This window comes from Ylistrum balloti, unplaced genomic scaffold, assembly GCF_031769215.1.
Source record: "Ylistrum balloti isolate Yb309-2 unplaced genomic scaffold, AGI_CSIRO_Ybal_v1 Utg369664, whole genome shotgun sequence".
Classification (NCBI taxonomy): Eukaryota; Metazoa; Mollusca; class Bivalvia; order Pectinida; family Pectinidae; genus Ylistrum; species Ylistrum balloti.
Genome location: NW_026781913.1, coordinates 285,548 through 303,372, shown reverse-complemented (window position 1 = coordinate 303,372; position 17,825 = coordinate 285,548). Strand labels below are relative to the sequence as shown.

Here is a 17,825-nt window from a genome sequence, read left to right as displayed (position 1 = left end):
CCATTTGAAATGAGAATAATTTCACTAACATAGGCCAGCTTAACATTTTAATCAATTCAAACATAAAATCATAATGGGATTTCCTTATAAGGATAATTTTTAATTAGTTAAGGTGATGTTATTATGTCTCTATTTTCACTTTAATAAGTTGTTTACTTTCTTTGTTACAGGTATGACACAAGTGTAAGGACATTGCTATATTTACATACTACCTGATTGTCTTTCATCTTGAGCTGGATCAAAGTCAGCCCTTTTTGAAGACATCAGTATGGCCACTGCTTGTCCGCTTCGTACTCTAATCTTCCTGATCGAAGTCACCCCTTCCAGAAGACATCAGGACATTCATTGCTCGTTTGCTTCGACTCTAATCTTCCTGATCGAAGTCACCCCTTCCAGAAGACATCAGGACTGCCATTGCTCATCTGCTTCGACTCTGATCTGCGAGATCATGGTCGGTCCTTTCAGAAACAGAATGGCTACTGCTCATCAACAGTCACTCTTGATTTGCGAGATTACAGTTTGTCATTTCAGAAACAACAGGCTTAACGTTGCAACACTGAAGTCATACTGATCAGCTGATCAAAGCTCATCAATATCTGGGATCAAATGTATATGATTATGAATCAACAGAGGTCAGAGGATTTTGTTGAAAAAGAAACACAGAGCAAGATCTGAGGTCAAGGGGTCATTCTTCCGTTAACTTACATTAGGATCAACAACTACACATTACCCCTGGTGGTCACAGATCAATTGGACAACAGATTTAGTTATGGAAGTGGAGACAACTCTGATGCCAAACGATTCAACACAACAAATAGATCTGATTTTAAAAATTTATTGACAGGTTGTATTGTTGTTGATCAATGAAGATACGTTTTGCTTTCTCAGTTGTTGATCAACAAAAGATACTTTTTGCTTTCTCAGTTTGTGATTCACACAGATAAATTAGCCATGTGTGAGACCACTTGTTTTTTTTTTACCAAAGAGATAGAAAAATGATTCTACCTTTATTGCAGTAATAGATATCTGAACTGTGAATGTTTACTTATTTTTCGATTATGTCAATATGTAGTCACAGTAGAAACGTTTAGATTATCTCCATTTGTGAACTTTAACACAGCAAGTAAGTTTGTTGAGATAAATGGGTGATCAGTTTTAACTTGACACTGATAGTGTTACATTTACATTATATTTAAATTTAGTATAATTAAAAAATCTGAAATGAAGTTCATCAAAAGGACTTGCTTCCTGGTTTAAGATGCAATGGATGTAAGATCTCTCTAAAAGTATTACTCTAAACAGTTTACTAAAGAAAAGTGTAATGAGGGGAGATAATCCAAGTGTTTTACCAAGTTGCATGTTGATGTATGTTGTACATAGCTTGTACCGTTCAGTATTTGACTTTCGATAAGTAAAGAGTCACAAAGAGGGTAGATTTGGTTGGGATTTACTCACAACCATTGGAGTAAAATGATTGGTATTATCTACTTTGATATTCCTTCTGGATTCTGTAGAAGGAATAGTTCTAGGGTAGATCTAATCACACTTCATAATCCAAGTTTAACAGTGAGTCATTGAGGCTTGAACAACAAATACAAAAAGTCATAATTCAGTTTTTATTTCTTTATTTATTTGTATGTTTACCTTTTTGTTGTATTTATTTGTATGACAACATCACAACGTGTACAATGTTTATGATAATAACATACTATTTATTCTCTGTGTTGTTATGGATACTACATGTATAGAAACATAGTAACTCATATCATTCCCCATCACACATTTAACACAGTATCAGTTTTACCAAAGACTTGTTTCGCTAAATTGTTCATATCAAACCAAGATACCACAAAGCCATAAAAGGAAGTTGACTAAGATAACGGTTTTATCTGACTCAGTCCAGCGTAGTCATTCTGTCAGAATATCTAGTCAGTAGTGTACTACAAAAAAATAGCTGATACAACACTAAAATTTTACAATACATGTAACGGGTGTATTGAATTTGGTTTTGGAATAGTCTAGATTTTTTTTCCGTGACCATGCATCCCTGGTTTAATTTACCTATATATTAATATGTTATTTATAACAGAAGTATGTATATATACTGTCTTCCCCTGATGTTGATATTTTACTCGGCTGCCCTTTAATCAATGTGAAATTGTTTTACTGTTTCAAGGTTTTTCAATCAGTATTTTGAGATTTTGTTTTGGAACCCCTTCGTCACAAATTCTTTAAAGTAAGATGAATGAAGAGGTTAAACAGTTAATATTCAGTCTTCCATGTCACAATAATAAACAGGAGTGATTCCCCGCTTCCATCCAAGTGCCAACATCATGATTAAGTTGTTGATATTAAAATAATATTGTATTTGTTTCATCTAAGTTTATAGTATAGACTCTGTGCACAAACGCTTTAACAAGGATGAAATTTTGTGTCTGGAGTGAAATTTCCAACTCGGACATGAGAACCCTTCCTAGGGGACAATTCCTTACGGTGTAGTTTTATCTACTATACAGTACTTGCCATACCTGTTGTTAAACCGGTGTACATATTGGTATTACAGAGGTATACAGATTGATATGGCTTAAGTTTTAACTCATATTGATATTCCAGAAAAAGCTAAATTCTCAGTTTCTAGACAAGTTTTCCTTACTCAGGAATAAGAGGCTAGAAATTTAAAACAATTATTTATTTCTGTTCAAAAGGCTTAATATATTTGGTAGATTGTTTCAAGCGAGTAGGACTGAGGAATAAGATATTCTGTCATTTTTGTGTTTTCATCTGAACATTTGGTAATAACTGATGATGTTTGGTGTACAGACAACATATCCTTACTGTACAGAAAATGAATCACTTCTCCCTTCATCATTATTATCAACAAAGTGCAATAATACTGGTAATTCTACCTGGCCATCAGCTCTGTGTCCATCACCATGGTAACACTTTCAGTCACCATAGTAACATTATCATGACCATGATAAATCACAAGTGTATTACTATCAAATTCACCTCAATTACAATGATTTCATCACCATGGTAACAGTCTTTGTTGTCATGTTATATCTGTGTTCCACACTTTAGTAGTAATACTGTTCTCTTGATGGTGAAATTTCTATCACCATGGTAACAATGTATTTTGCCGCTATTATAATTTATGATTTATCTACAATTTATGTTGAATTATCTTTACCAGACCATAGTGTTTGTATTTCTCTCTACCGAGCAATACAATGACGATCCAGGGATTGTACAGTAGGAACATCACATTAGGGAGTTGATTATAAGGAAACCAAACTGGTAGAATTTTAGTCTGGTGCTTCTGTGGTCTCCAAGGAATGTCAGCATTAATAAGGGAACAGAGAAAAATAGTCGATGACAGAATGTTGGAGAATCCATTAATTCTGTCCTGTCCAGAATGCTGGTGTATATTATGTGATATTTTGATAACATTTTGTACATAAAACACAATCTCTTAGTGCTAGCTATTTGTTGATGCTTAAATTGATAAGATTAAACATGTAAATTAATTTTCTGTAATAAAGAATTCAAAAGTACCACTTGATTGTTGTGTCTATTTTGTTCTGTGATGTTAGCATTATATACTCCAACATATTGTACAGTTATGATGGAGAATATGTTCTATACAGTATGTAGTGAATATTGTCCATATGGAAGTCAGGAGTAAGAACTTAAATGTCCTACACATTTTTATGACATAGCCGTTTCTGCCTTTGTAAACAATCACCTTTAGCTATGGAGTTCCACTTCAGGAAGACACAGTCTTAACCCATCACAGACGTTCTGTGAAAATTTGAGTGACATAACAAATTACAGTGTAGACGTTTTTACCAAACCTCTATAAACATGTCAAATTGTTACCAAGTAGTTAGAAAACACTGTAAAGATTCCTGGTGATAACGATCTTCACTACTTTGTCTTTTTTCTATCAACATCTCTCCTGAGTGATTTTTAGAACTTCCTTGCTTCATTCATTGACATATGTAGGATGTTCGTGTCTTACCGTGTCTTGTTCCTATACTCACGGTCAGGATACTCATTACGTTAAATCCTTTAGTAGACTACAATGTGTATCTGTTGATTGACGTTCTAAATATAAGATGGGATGTAACATGTGGTGACACCTTCAGTTGTTATGTTGTTCTTGATAAACTTGGACTTTTTCTGGGGATTTTAATGAAGCTTTAGTGCTCGACAACGATGATCAGGATGTTTATAGCAGAGCGGTTCCTAACACGGAACCGAGAGATACACTTCCTTAATTGAATAGAAAAAACATATATTTGTAATCTACTCTCTACAAGTGTTTAGGATAAGTAGCAAACATAAAAACTTCCAGCGTTCAAGACGGTGATAATTTTATATATTACAATATACATGTAGTATAGACGAATGCTTTTTTATATTGTATTTATCATGCTGGTGATGCGACCGGTTTCTCTATTTTGTTTAACTGCGTCGAAATATCGTGTCTTCAGTGATACAAGAATGTGTTTAGTGTTAATTTAAAGAATAATTTACGTTTGAACAGAGCAAACTTTGTAAGATGTATGCTGATATCAGTTTGGTTATACAAATATCTGGGTACAGGCGTCCGGACGGGCAAGTTATACTTTTCTCACTCTGATAAGGATGCATTTTGACTTTATTTTTAAAAACTGTTTTCCTCATTACAAAATATAATTGAAAACTAAAACTTCAGATTTAGATAATCAAACCAATACTCTATTTCGCCGCGGTTTCTCCACTTGCTCTGAAATAATTTTTCCATGGATTACTGCTTCCGGTTTTCGGACCATCAAAAATAAAGGCAACACATATTGAAAGGGAGGTAATTATGTCAAGTCTCTGATTTTACTCCTATACCTAGTATTAAAAGAGCTAGGCTCGGGCGTCCGAGATATACGCTCTGATAAGAAGGGACACAGGTCTTGACGATGATTTCCTATCACAAGCATCTTAACTTACTATTTCGCTTTTTTTGGCGAATTAATCAAAAGAATGCTTCAGAATTATTCCAACATTTTTTTATTGAAAGAAATAAGACAAAGACAAGCAGGAAGACGTAGTTATATTTTGACGAGATGTAAACAAAGAGTATTAAGGATGTGGATAAGTCAACCTGTAAGGACGCTTAATAATGACTTGACTCTGGTCCTTTTGGCAGGAACATGAGGCGGTAATTCTAAACATGGACTACAAAAAAATCCAAATTCTGCTAGAGCCTTGTCATTAAAATTTAATTCGAATGGTGATAAAAGGTCTTGCCTTTGGTACAGGGTATGCTGTTCCGTTGTGTCCATTCAGGTAAATCGTCACACGAGTCTGGTGCTTTGTTCTGGACTGTTTGGTGCCGCTTTCTTGCTCCACTACCACACATCTGGTCATATCTTTATCCGTACAATGACAGAGGTTATCTCGTCTTTATATAATGTGCATATAGTCATTGCTGATGAAAGTTATATTTAAGTACTTTGTTAGAATCCTCGTACATTCAATGTTCCTTTTGTATCCATCGCCTTTCTCAAGAAGACAGTATCACAACCAGCAACGACAGAGGGAAGCTGGTCATAGTTTGTCATTAAAATCTGTCAGAAAAACGCAGCACTTCTTGTTTCTAGCAGAACCAGGTTTATCTGTCTCCGGTGATGCAATATATCAACTGAACTCCAAATATATTATCATCCACCCCACCTTACTTGTTCAATTAAGAATGATGTACAGTCAGTTAGTAGGTAGTAGGTAATGAAATCTGTACATCTATGATCTTACATCATACACTCACAAAATGACTCAAAACTCACAAATACTCAACAAGAAAAAACACTCGTACCGTCTAAATTGGATTTTGACGAGGGATTTCTACTGGGTTATTAACACTTCGAGGCTACTTTGCTTTAAGTTATGAGTCCTCTGATATAAAGAACAGACCAATTTTGTGGTAATACTGTGATGATATAATATGTCCAAGGACAGAGTCAGAATTTTGTCTACAGCCAAAAACACTTATGAAATATGTCTCCGTCTAAATCTTTTTGTAGGATAGATAAGCGGCCACAGGTTTGGCTGACGCTGGACAACACAAACAGTATATAATCATTACACACATTCCGATAAGGAGAAAGGAAACGACAAAAAATATGGCTACTCTCGCTCCGACGCTCAAGTCGATCCAACTAGCTCCCAACCCTGAAAAATAAAAAGTAAATACCTCGGCACATCAAACAGCTCCTTATGTTAATCTGTTGTGTTGAACACAATTAACAAAAACTGATATAGAGCATTGCTAGGCGATAGCTTACCTGCACAGCCTGCGCTGTTTGCAGACTCGTCTGATTTGTCGCGGCAGTTTGGTACACCGTCACATACCAAAGTTCGGTCAAGACAAAACGTTTCCATGCACCGGAAACTGTTGTCTGGACATGAACTGGAATCTGGATTGGAATCACTATCGTTTTCAGCAACTGGAACAGATAACAGCTTAAAATCGTAACTTGGCCTGAAAAATTCCTTCATCGCCCAGTGTTTCACTAATTTCCGAGGTACGGATTCAGCTTCCTCAACGAAAAGAATGATTTTGAAGAAATTAAAGTCAACGTCATGTTATAAGAAAAACTACAACTAGAATTACAACTCATTTGTCGATTATATCATTCGTCATTCTGATTAAACCCCTGACGGTTTTGTATCATTTTCTAACATCAGAAAAGAACGGACAGTGATTTCCTGACCACAGTTCCCGGAACCCTGTTGTTCAATCCCAGAACTGTACCTCCAAGTGTTGTGACGTCTATAGTGAAACCTGCACCAGTCGTGATGTACCGGCTTTTGAATTTGAGGGTCAGTGTGTTACTACTGGACATGACATGTTGCGGTATCATCTGACCACAAAGGCCTTTGTTTGTTGACGATCTTATACTATCACCTGAAAACAAACAGTACACATTTAGAAACACATAAAATGTTATTAAGTGTAACTATAAAGATGGAGACGTACTCCGACACGAAAAATGTAATTTCCGGTACCAATTATTGACGCTATATGGAGAGTTAAAAGCATGACTAGCATTCAACCTTCACACCAAAATCATACCAGAACTGAATTTCTTATTGTCTACACTCTACTTACCGTCATATATTCGTAAGGCGTCTTCACAGACTACCGATTTCGAGCGACCGATATCAAACTTCTGAAACGCAATCGCCACCACGTGATGGGCTGGTGCCTCCAGTGTGACGTCACAGTGCCATCCATGTTTGTAGAACAAATCACGTGTCAATTCAAATCTCTGAAACAAGTGTAGTTTGATCTTACGACTGCAGTGGTCCTCCAGGAACTCTGTAAGATTTAGAGAGGTTTATAATACATGCTACATATAATACAAAGTCTCAAATACCAGGGGGTGGCTGACGTTCAAGCTTCTTTCAAATATGCCAATCAAAAGTCGGGACGTATTATGGTTTGAGCTCGTCTGTTAGTCGTAAAAGATTGCATGTAAACTGTCAACAGACTCTGACTGCGTGATCCATGCATAATAGCATATTTAAATTGTAACAACGTAAGATTAACGTTAATTTTGTCAGTATCACAAAGTTTCTTTTCTCGATGACACAGGAACAATTTAGGCCGAACTTTCAATGAGACATGACATAGATAATATCAATAATCCAGCTCCAGCGGACAAAGTCGTGCTCCAATAACAATAGTTCAGCTTCAAATCTTAACAGTTAATTTGCCTTTTTTCAAAAAGATTTGCATGAATTTGAGGTCACAAGACAGACACTGAAACTGGCAACATGGACAACGATGAAGATGTTTAATTGTATGTCGCCACACCTTCACTATATTCGGCAGACTAGTGTAAAAAAAATAGTGGAAAATCCCATTTTCAAATGAAGCTTCTATTTTGTGAAGCACACAACGATTCTGCTATATAAATGTTATGGCATTTCAGTGTGAGGACACTATAAAAACGTCCACCAGTGGCCTCATTATTCGTGAAGACGGTTTCATATGACTCTGACCAAACAAACCTTCCTGAGGATTTGCCACGAGTTAAGCTCTAGCAGTGGTTTTTCTCTATACGGTGATTCGAAAAATGATTATGTTATTATTGACAAGCTTGATGTTTGTCACTGGTAATGTCTGTAGACTGAATTCCCTTTCAACACAATTGACGAAATATTTCAGAACACTTTACTTTGTTATGAAGATTTCCTGTTTATGAAGTGATTTCCAAGTCGTCTATAGAATCTCGTATTTGTCCTTTTATATAATTCATATCAAACATGCTTTGTTTCGTAACATAGCTACCTGATTTCCAATGTTTGGCGTGTTTGTGTCCGGCGACCAATCCGAATGACCAGACAATCCAGGCCAGTCGGACGAGAAAAGTGACCGTCATATCTTGATTACGATGTGCGTACCTTTGGATTGATAAACTATACTACTATCTTTGTCAACAGATAAGACTGAGTATAAACCAAGAACGATGTGACTGTACATACTTTGTTATTAAAAACTGCGTCTTTTGAGAGTAGGTGTGATGCGCGGTAATGCAAAGTCACGCGAGATTTGGACTAACTATGTGACCGCCTTTATGGCTAGGACGAAGATCTATCATATATTGTGCCCTACACCCCTGTACAGGCTTTAATTTTGATTCATGTACACGTTTCATTCGTGTGCATAAATGACATGATGGTAATAATGAACGTCCTTTGTTGGTTATTGGCTGTATAAACCATTTATTATTTACTAAATGTATGTTCCAAACACTACAAGCAAAAGAAATATATACCAGATAAACTGGTAACTAACAATCTACTAACTTGTTAGACAAATTATCTTTAAAGTGATTGTGCACTTGTATGTATCATGATCCAAAGAAGTTGACAGACAAATACCTCGCATCAGGCTGGTCCTGAACCGCGACGAAGGGGTTGGAGGAGAGCAAACATTCTCGCAAACACATGTAAATATATCTAAAGAAGATATAAATGTATCTGTGTGTTTTATCATTACATTCCGATTTGTTCCTGGAATCAAAATGAGACTGGAAAATATCACCCAGAGTAGTGGACGTGAGTGAGTTACTGTCCCCTCAGTCCTTACTGATTGTCGTTTACATGAGTAACAATGGTAACGTGCTTGTTAACAAAACAACTACTGACGTTATGCCATTTTATAACAAATACGGCCATATTAAATGGTTGGACACTCTAGATAAATGTAAAATTTTACATTGAGCGACAGATTGTATAAAGTAATTATTATATGTATGCCTGTTGATATTCTGTATCTAACACGAGCATGAATAATCTGGTTCCGTACAGCTCATATTTTGAGCATAACATAGAAAATGTTTTCTCTTAGTAAGTACACGAGGAAAATCTTCCTTTTAAGTCAGTCATCAGCGAAATATGTGTTTAGTTTACAATACCCAGTACGAACGGATCGATATTTACGTTTCCATCTGTATCACAGCTCTTTAAATCTTCGTCACTTGTTGCTAAGGATAACAAAAACAGGAAATACCGACTATTAAAAAAAAGCTTGATGTCAGGTGTGACTAAAATGTTTATTGTAAATAACTACAAACAACGAAAAATTCATATGTCATCGTTATTTCATTAAAACTTCACACTAATGGACAAGAAGACACTAATTCGGCAATTTCATCGCAGAAAAAGCTAAAACCAAGTGGAAATTCTACAAAATATACTTTATTACAAGTCACACGAACAGAATAACTCTATGAAAGGTGAGTAACCGCCCACACACAATGTAGGATTGGGTAAAGGCAGCGGTTATAACAGATCGCGGCGACATAGCAGCAGGATTGTTTACGGTATCCTTCATTTAAATGTGTCACTGTTGTCTTCAAACAAGCTGTATCGCCGTTTGTGGTATTTTAAGAAGACTATACATATTGAAAGATGTATAACAATATTCACAACACCACTGTTAGTAGTTTCTAGTATTGTATACACATAGTGGACGCTCCCAAGAATATGCACTAGTGTCGAACTCTCCTATACCGTGCCATTTCCTTTTATTGCACATTCCTGATAGGGGCAGGCGAATCGCCTCGCTACGGCGGCGTGATGTTGTGAATCTAGAAATGGGGTCTGTCATTTGGGGATCACAAGGAGAAAAATCAAATAAATTCGAAAATGAATGAAGCTCAAGAAAAGAAGTTTCGAAAAATAAACTCGTTAATGATAATTTTTGGATAATTGTACAATTGTACTGGCACGTATTGGTAAATTGCACGTGTTTAAACTGAAGCTATATAAAACTGACAAACCCCTCCTATTTGACCCCCTACATATATACCAAACTCAGGTGTTTTATACACAAAAACAACGAGCTGGACGTCACTATAGAGTTCTACAGATACAGGATCAGGACTATTAAGCAACATGGAGTTCCTTCTCTCTTATTTTCTTTTCTTTCTACTCCAGGTGTCATTAAGTGACGGCAGAAATGAAAGATGTGAGTATTTTACTGAACTATGTTGGGAAAGTCTAGGGATCTATGGATGCTAAATATAATGTAGTACATTCATTTCATTTCATTTTGTAGAAGTTCAGACAACACTGGAGATTGAAGTCAACTCAAATCGATAGCGTTTTGACTGATCCAAAATTCCAAAGAATATTTTCACTCATCAAATCCATCGCGTGTTTTGAAATGAAAAAAAAATCTCCGCACTTCAAATCTTCTTAAATACTAATTTAAGCAACATTACATACACAATAACATCATTTTGCCGAAAATGTCAGTGTCTTCTGCTTATTTACCCTGTTAAACTTAGGAAACAACTTGTGTTATGTACGGCGTCATGACATACGTGTTATTACTTACGGGAACTACCAGGGTTGTAATGGGCAGTGAAGCCCAACTTTAAAAACAGAAATTTCTGTAAGAGTGTCACGCCAATAGTACTATAGATTTTATCAAACGAGTTCAATAATTGAAGTTTAAATGATTTGCATAACATGATTACCATCAAGGAGAGTGGTATATCTAACTTCAATGTGACTTAAGACTCTTGGCTATGGCATAGCTTGATTGTAAAATTCTTATATTCGTAGGAAAATCAGCAAACATCTTTAACTTTTTGTTTCTGAAACCAAGAGGACAGATGTGTGAAAAAATGTTGAAAATTGGGTATTTGAATTTTCTTCAGATTTTGTGACGGAGTCTTGTGGTCACGTGCTTGGTCCTGACTTTGGAGCATATCTTGAGTTTGACAGGGACCTAGTTTTTAATGAGAAGTCCAAACCTAAGGTCAACATCGCGGAACAGCTCAAAGGACAGCTGTTGGAATGTACCGTGATCGTGCGCGGTATGCCGGCGACCCCAGGAGTGTTCCCACCAGAAAAGCGCTACATGGGTATCTATTGGCGGGAATTTCTAATCCATGACCCAAAGGTGAAAAAGAGGCTCGGATCGACGACCGCGAAGGATTGTGGGAAGGCCTACGTGACGATGTATAATGGTAAAGACAAGGCAGCCGCTACCCAGTTCTTCACGCTCTGTGGGGTGGACACTGTAGCGCCATCCTATGAGTGGGAGGGGGAGTACATCACTCTCTATTTCTACCTTGACTACCGAAACCCCGCCCTTGGCAACGGGACAACACTACCACCTGACACCTCCGCTACGCTTGATCCAAAAGCAACGACGCCTGTGGACGATTTCGATTATCCTGAGGTCTTCTTCAAGCTCGACGTTACGTCCTTTGGTTACGGTAAAAGCAACTTAGATGTTTCGAAATATATTTGTGGAGAAAATGATACAAAAAAAGTGATGTGTGAAGCTAAATATTTAATCATTGTATCGACAAAATCACTCCTCGTCGAAGAGATGATAATAATGTATGATCATATCATATTTTAATTCATTTCAAACTGTTTATGTTGATTCTACTTTTTTCAGCATGTAATGAAACGGTCGAAGGCGTGGTGATGATGTGTAACGATAGTAAGCGATGTCTAGATGATTCTCTTCGATGTGATTACTGGTACTCCAAGAACTGTCTCACCGAGTTCTTCCCGAAAGATTCATCGGATGTTAGCAAGAAGTATCCCGGAAATTGTGGAAGTAAGTACTTATTTTATCTACATCAACAAATCCTCATTGGCGTTAATAGATAGTAACAGAAAGTGTTCCCTAACTCGCCAGTGAAGTATAATCATTGTTCAGGAGATATACCAATCATTGTTTAGTTGTAGACCGTAATCTGATCACACGCGCGCACATGTATATTCTCGGTCACATCCACTGTATATACACTGAAATAATCAAGCAACTCAAAGTTGAATAGACAGGTTGATTAAAAAGGTTGCTTTTTAATGATCAATATATAATATTTTGGAAAACGCCTTATTTTTATTCAGATTAGAAACAAAATAATACTTCGCGTGTAGTAAGATAAATAAAACTAATTTTGAAATCAGCCTTCTATTGAGTTTGTCCACATTGAACAGTTGAAACAGTTCTAAACCTAAGTTCTATATAATTTATAAGGTAATTCCATTCTGTCACGAGATCATTGGATAACTAGGAGAGTGTATTAAGATGGTTGGGTAGGGATGCCAGGAAAATTGCGAATTCTTCTGTCTAGTTCATCTTACACGTGTTCGCAGTTGGGACCGGAGTGAAATCGAGGCTCACATGTCTGAACGATATTTATTTGTGATAATTAAGTTCCTACAAAAGACGAAAATCCACGAAGTCGTGAAGAGTCTCGAGGGTTTCCGACGATGACATCAGGCGAGACGATGCTCCCTCAGAAATGGAGAACATTAGATGTCTTTGATAGTGGATGTCCGTTATACTGACACAGTAGATCCACCAAATCCTGAACCGATCAAACGTAAAAGTCATCATTCTTCTAAAACACATATGTCAGAAAAATGTTCGCCTCGATGCTGTTTCACTCATTGTCAGTACGTAACTGACGTCTCGTAGGTAAACTATTATTCATTAAATGTATGTACTCCAGCTATCGCAAACGATCTGGTCGGTGTGACAGTGTTGGTGAGTTGACTAGTTGCGATACATTGTCGCTTGGCACTAAACTGCCTGATTTGTGCAGCGAAAAGAAGAGAATCAAAACCGAAAACCTAAATTATCGTTATTTCTTCTTCTCGCCGCGAGAAGACGAGACTTAAGGTTTGTTACGCGAGGACGTCTTAATCTCGACAAGTCATCTACTCTTCTTATGGCCTGCAAAAGACAAATGGGTCCACTCTCAAATGGACTTGTAGTAGTAGTTTTACGACATGGAAGTTAAGCTATTGTTTACGACATGGAAGTTAAGCTATTGTTTACGACATAGAAATTAAACTAGTGTTTACGACATGGAAGTTAAACTATTGTTTACGACATAGAAGTTCAGCTATTTTTTACGACATGGAAATTAAACTATTGTTTACGACATGGAATTTAAATTATTGTTTACGACATGGAACTTAAACTATTGTTTACGACATGGAACTTAAACTGTTGTCATTATACATGTAATCCTCTCTTAAAACTAGATTTAATGGCAGATGACGTTTTTTTATGAAGAATACTCTTTACCGAAAACATTTACTAAATTTATTCCTGCAGCACGATTTGATCACTTAGCCAACCATTTACATCAGAAATGATGTTCTCTCTATAACATATATATTTCCGAATATAATCCAAAATGAAAGCATCAGTATATGTGGTCTGCCGTAAACCTTACATGTAACTAATACAAAACAAACCGTTCACTCTTATATCTCGTTCAACCAGCGCCTGACTGATTTTGATTTTTATCGTTTAAGTATATATAGTCTGTAACAATACATATACATATGTACACATGGTAAAAGACACAATTTTATAATTACAGAAACCAAAAAGCCTGTTACTACATCCACAGCCTCCCCTGTCCCTCCTCTTGGCCCTCACACAGATCTGAACCCGTCCTTTTTTATTATCGTAATTATAATGGTTATGGCTGTCATTTATTGGTATACGTGTGTGTATTCATAACATGCGATGTGCACGTGAATCCACCGCGGTTACATATGTTAGTCATATTATCATTACCAGACAAGTATAAATATAAATAAAAAAAAATAAAAAAATAAAAATAATAATCCGAATATCTTGACGTTACGATGCGCATGACGTCATGTAATTTAAACGTCATCTTTGAAGTCTTAACTCAGCTGTTGTAAACGCGTGTTAATAACAATTATTTGTCTCCGGTATTATCAAACGATAACATGTTGGTAATGTTGTAAATGTATTCATTAACTACATGTACACGTGATTATAACATCTCTACCATTATTGTATATATCTACATGTACACGTAATTATAGCATCTCTACCATTATTGTATATACTTACATGTACACGTGATTATAACGACATCTCTACCATTATTGTATGTACCTACATGATAATGATTGGAGGAATCAATGGCAACACGCCACCTTGCGGCGAGCCTATTTGATCTTCATTTTTATGATTAGACTATCTGTTTATATTCTCTGGGTGTGTGGATCGCCGTCACCAACGGACCACAACATAATAAAGTATCCATATAGTTTACAATGTTAATAAACAACAAATGATGAATAAATAACAGATTTATCAGGGAAAAATGTTATTTTACACTTTGTCATATTTCATTTTGGAATGTGACGGGACCACTTATGAAAGAGTTTTAAATGACTGTTAATGGCGCGATTTAGCTGTCAATGACGTCACGTCATGTCACGCCAGCTGTTATGCGTAGTGATTTGTAGTAAAATAATCCCTCAGTAAATTATCAAATTTATACAGCCATGTTTTATTTTTGTTTTTGACTCCTATCTAAGAAATTAATTATAAGCTTTGATATAAAAGTATCATAGTATTTATTCAGTTTACACGATGGGTTTTCTTTATACCAACATGAAACGTAAAAAAATTAAATCCTGTTAACGCTTAAGGAAAACTTTGTGGACAGATTGATACTATGATTGGTTATTTAAATGACGTTAACTTTTTTTTCTAATTTTGTGACATCATGTGACCGCTTTGTATGTGATTTTCTTTATCACATGACCAGTTAACATGATAACAGATATATCATTCTCTCTCGTGGTATAGTGATAATGGTGAATATATATATCTTTTATTACATACTTATGTCATAAAAATATTAAAACAAACTTGCCGCAGCAGGGTTTCTTTTTTTACGAACTTCATATAACGTTTAGCCAAACTATGGTTTAGAAGTCCTTACTGAATACATTCCGGTATGTGTTACTAAGACATCTTGTTTTAATTGTTTTAATTCTCTCTTAGTAACACAAAACAAACTTCCTTGCCCCTACCGCAGCCAGATGACATTATAACGATGAAGTCAACGTCTTCTGGGGATTTTCATGTGACGTTCTTTTTGATGTCACAGTGAGCTCTGTTTTTTTCATGGAAATATCAGAAAGTATTTGATTAAAGTTCATATAGATCAAATACGGCGTGTTATGTAATAAAAATTGTTATATATCACGTGTGGGGGAACATGTATACATCGCACTTGTATGTGATTACAGAACCCAAAAAGCCAAAGCCAACAACGACGACCCCAGCGCCCCCTGTTCCACCCCCAGATTTTACTCCCCTCTACATCGTTGTTGGTCTCATAGTCGGCCTCAGTGTCCTCTACTGGTGCTGCTGTAGACCTGGATGGTTGCCTTGGAGATGCGCGAGACTAAGGAACTGTCCGTGCTGTATTTCATGTGGGACGTGCTTCGCTACGTGCTGTCCGGTGTGTTCGCCAACTGGGGGTCCCGGCGGTGGGGCAGGTGCTTGTTACTGTGGGGGCGGAAGTAAGTCAGATTAAAAACACAAATAATGTCTATGTATACTTCATGTAAACAGATATAACTTTGAGTTCAGATTTAGGATTGAATGAAACTGGACGATAAACTTATTTGATATCAACCTACTTGACATTTAGACAAGCAACTTAATTCGATATACAGTCCTGGCGTTTTCGTCTTGTCTCTGTCTATTCATTAAAATGTTCATATTTCCATGAACTTTGAAGTAAATGATTGTGGGATGTGTTTTTGTAGTATTGCCATAGTTTGCATTGTATCTTTGTATTTCAAATAGGCGGAGGTCCCACAGGTGGGGCTGCTTGGAAAGGACATCTGTTGGAGAATGAAAATGGCTCCCCCGGGGACAGCTCGCCCGGAGGTGGCGCTCCCCCATTCACAGTGTTCGGAGGAGGTGGAGGTGGCGGAGGAGGAGGTTCGTTTATCTATAATTAATTTTTCGTTGTTTGCACGATTTTTTCTTTTGATAGATCGATCGAAAAAAATCTAGCTCCGCCAACTTGATAATGATTGTCGGATTCGATGTTGATATGCCATCTTGCGGGTCTGTTGGAACTACTTTTTTGTATGAATGGAATAGCTGTTTACACATTCATCTGATGTTTTGATTACTGTCATTCGGTGATGGAAAAAAACTACAACATAAAAAGAATTCAATATCTTACAATATACACAAACAATGAATAAATAACGCATTTACGAGGAGAGACTGTTATTTTAAATACACTATAGATTCCGTTTGGAATTTTGAATGACTTGAAATGGCGCGAATGACGTTACGTCATGTCATGTAAACTGTCATGCGTAGTGATAAGTATGAAATAATTCTGCGCTGAATTATCAATTTCATTTATTAATGTGATATTTTTGTTTCTGCAGCGTATTTAATGAATTAATTATAAGCTCTTTGCTAACTTGTCACGAATGCGCTAAGCTACGCGCATTTATGATAAGTTGCAAAAAGAGTTTTTCTTTAATAGGAGCATGAAACTAAGAAATATTTCTACCACAACTTAATCAAATGAAGTGCCGATTTATAATCACATTGTGTAACACAGCCGACAGTAGAACCGAAGTCACATAGAGGCTGGTCAAAATGTTATTATATTTTAGTTTTTATTTTACAGTCACGGGTTCTCCATGGAAGAAGAAGAATGCCATCAGCCCAGTGGAAAATGAAACTCCCAAGAAAACCACGCCCTCTATTACGTCAGACCCGGATACGGACAGTACGGCCCTTTCCAATGGTTGGCTTAACTTCCTGTCAGGGGATGGTGGCCATCTTAGAGAACATCGTTAGATATTTATATCACATGACCCACTTCCTGTCAGGGGATGGTGGCCATCTTAGAGAACATCGTTAGATATTTATATCACATGACCCACGTAACCATAGAAACAGAATTTTTACCTGTGTCTTGGATTTGTGAAAACCGGTTTGTCCTGAATATGGATTAATAGTTATATATTTGACGTAGAGATTTAATTCAAATGTTTTGCCAACACGTAAGAAGATTCAACATGTCACATATTATGATTAGCAGCTCAGTGATGATTCTAAACATTTATTGTAGGATTTCTGGGGTCACTAGGAATAGGAAATACACGTGTATCATATTGATACAAATTGTAGATCTATTACATTAATTATTTTCTGTATGAAGCTGAGTCCTGATTGGACCATCGTACGGATGTTTGGTGATACTGTATATAAACCCTTTCAATTTGTTCCATATAATATTATGTTCTTGAGGTCATTTAATTTCTGCTGCTTACCATTGTTCTCTGTTGTGAAATGTTTGATTCCCCTGATCTTCATCATTGCTGACGTGAAATTGTACATTATTACCTACAGCACTCTAATTTAACGTCATTCCTACATGTCTGTCCTTGTTGACGTCATTAACTCGCTTTCTTATCTG

General features: G+C 36.5%; 3 protein-coding genes across 3 annotated transcripts in view; 2 read left to right on the top strand and 1 right to left on the bottom strand.

Moving 5' to 3' along the window:
- The window catches only part of LOC132559667 (uncharacterized), a 58,485-nt gene extending 54,928 nt beyond the window's left edge, over positions 1-3,557 (top strand). The window contains exon 20 of the mRNA XM_060224287.1: positions 171-3,557. Coding sequence (XP_060080270.1) covers positions 171-176 — 6 coding nt within the window. The 3' untranslated portion in view covers positions 177-3,557. The remainder of the gene's footprint in view (positions 1-170) is intronic.
- A 2,486-nt stretch (positions 3,558-6,043) lies between these two features.
- LOC132559961 (membrane frizzled-related protein-like) lies at positions 6,044-8,423 on the bottom strand. The gene is made up of 5 exons (XM_060224602.1): positions 8,333-8,423; positions 7,148-7,357; positions 6,791-6,943; positions 6,321-6,482; positions 6,044-6,207 (listed from the first exon to the last, which is right to left on the bottom strand). Exons 1-5 carry the CDS (start codon positions 8,421-8,423, stop codon positions 6,044-6,046), a joined length of 780 nt encoding a protein of 259 aa, XP_060080585.1.
- Positions 8,424-9,068: 645 nt separating this feature from the next.
- Positions 9,069-17,203, top strand: LOC132559951 (uncharacterized). Its single transcript, XM_060224589.1, has 6 exons — positions 9,069-9,102; positions 11,214-11,777; positions 11,966-12,130; positions 15,616-15,891; positions 16,181-16,318; positions 17,031-17,203. Exons 1-6 carry the CDS (start codon positions 9,069-9,071, stop codon positions 17,201-17,203), a joined length of 1,350 nt encoding a protein of 449 aa, XP_060080572.1.
- Positions 17,204-17,825: the final 622 nt, after the last annotated feature.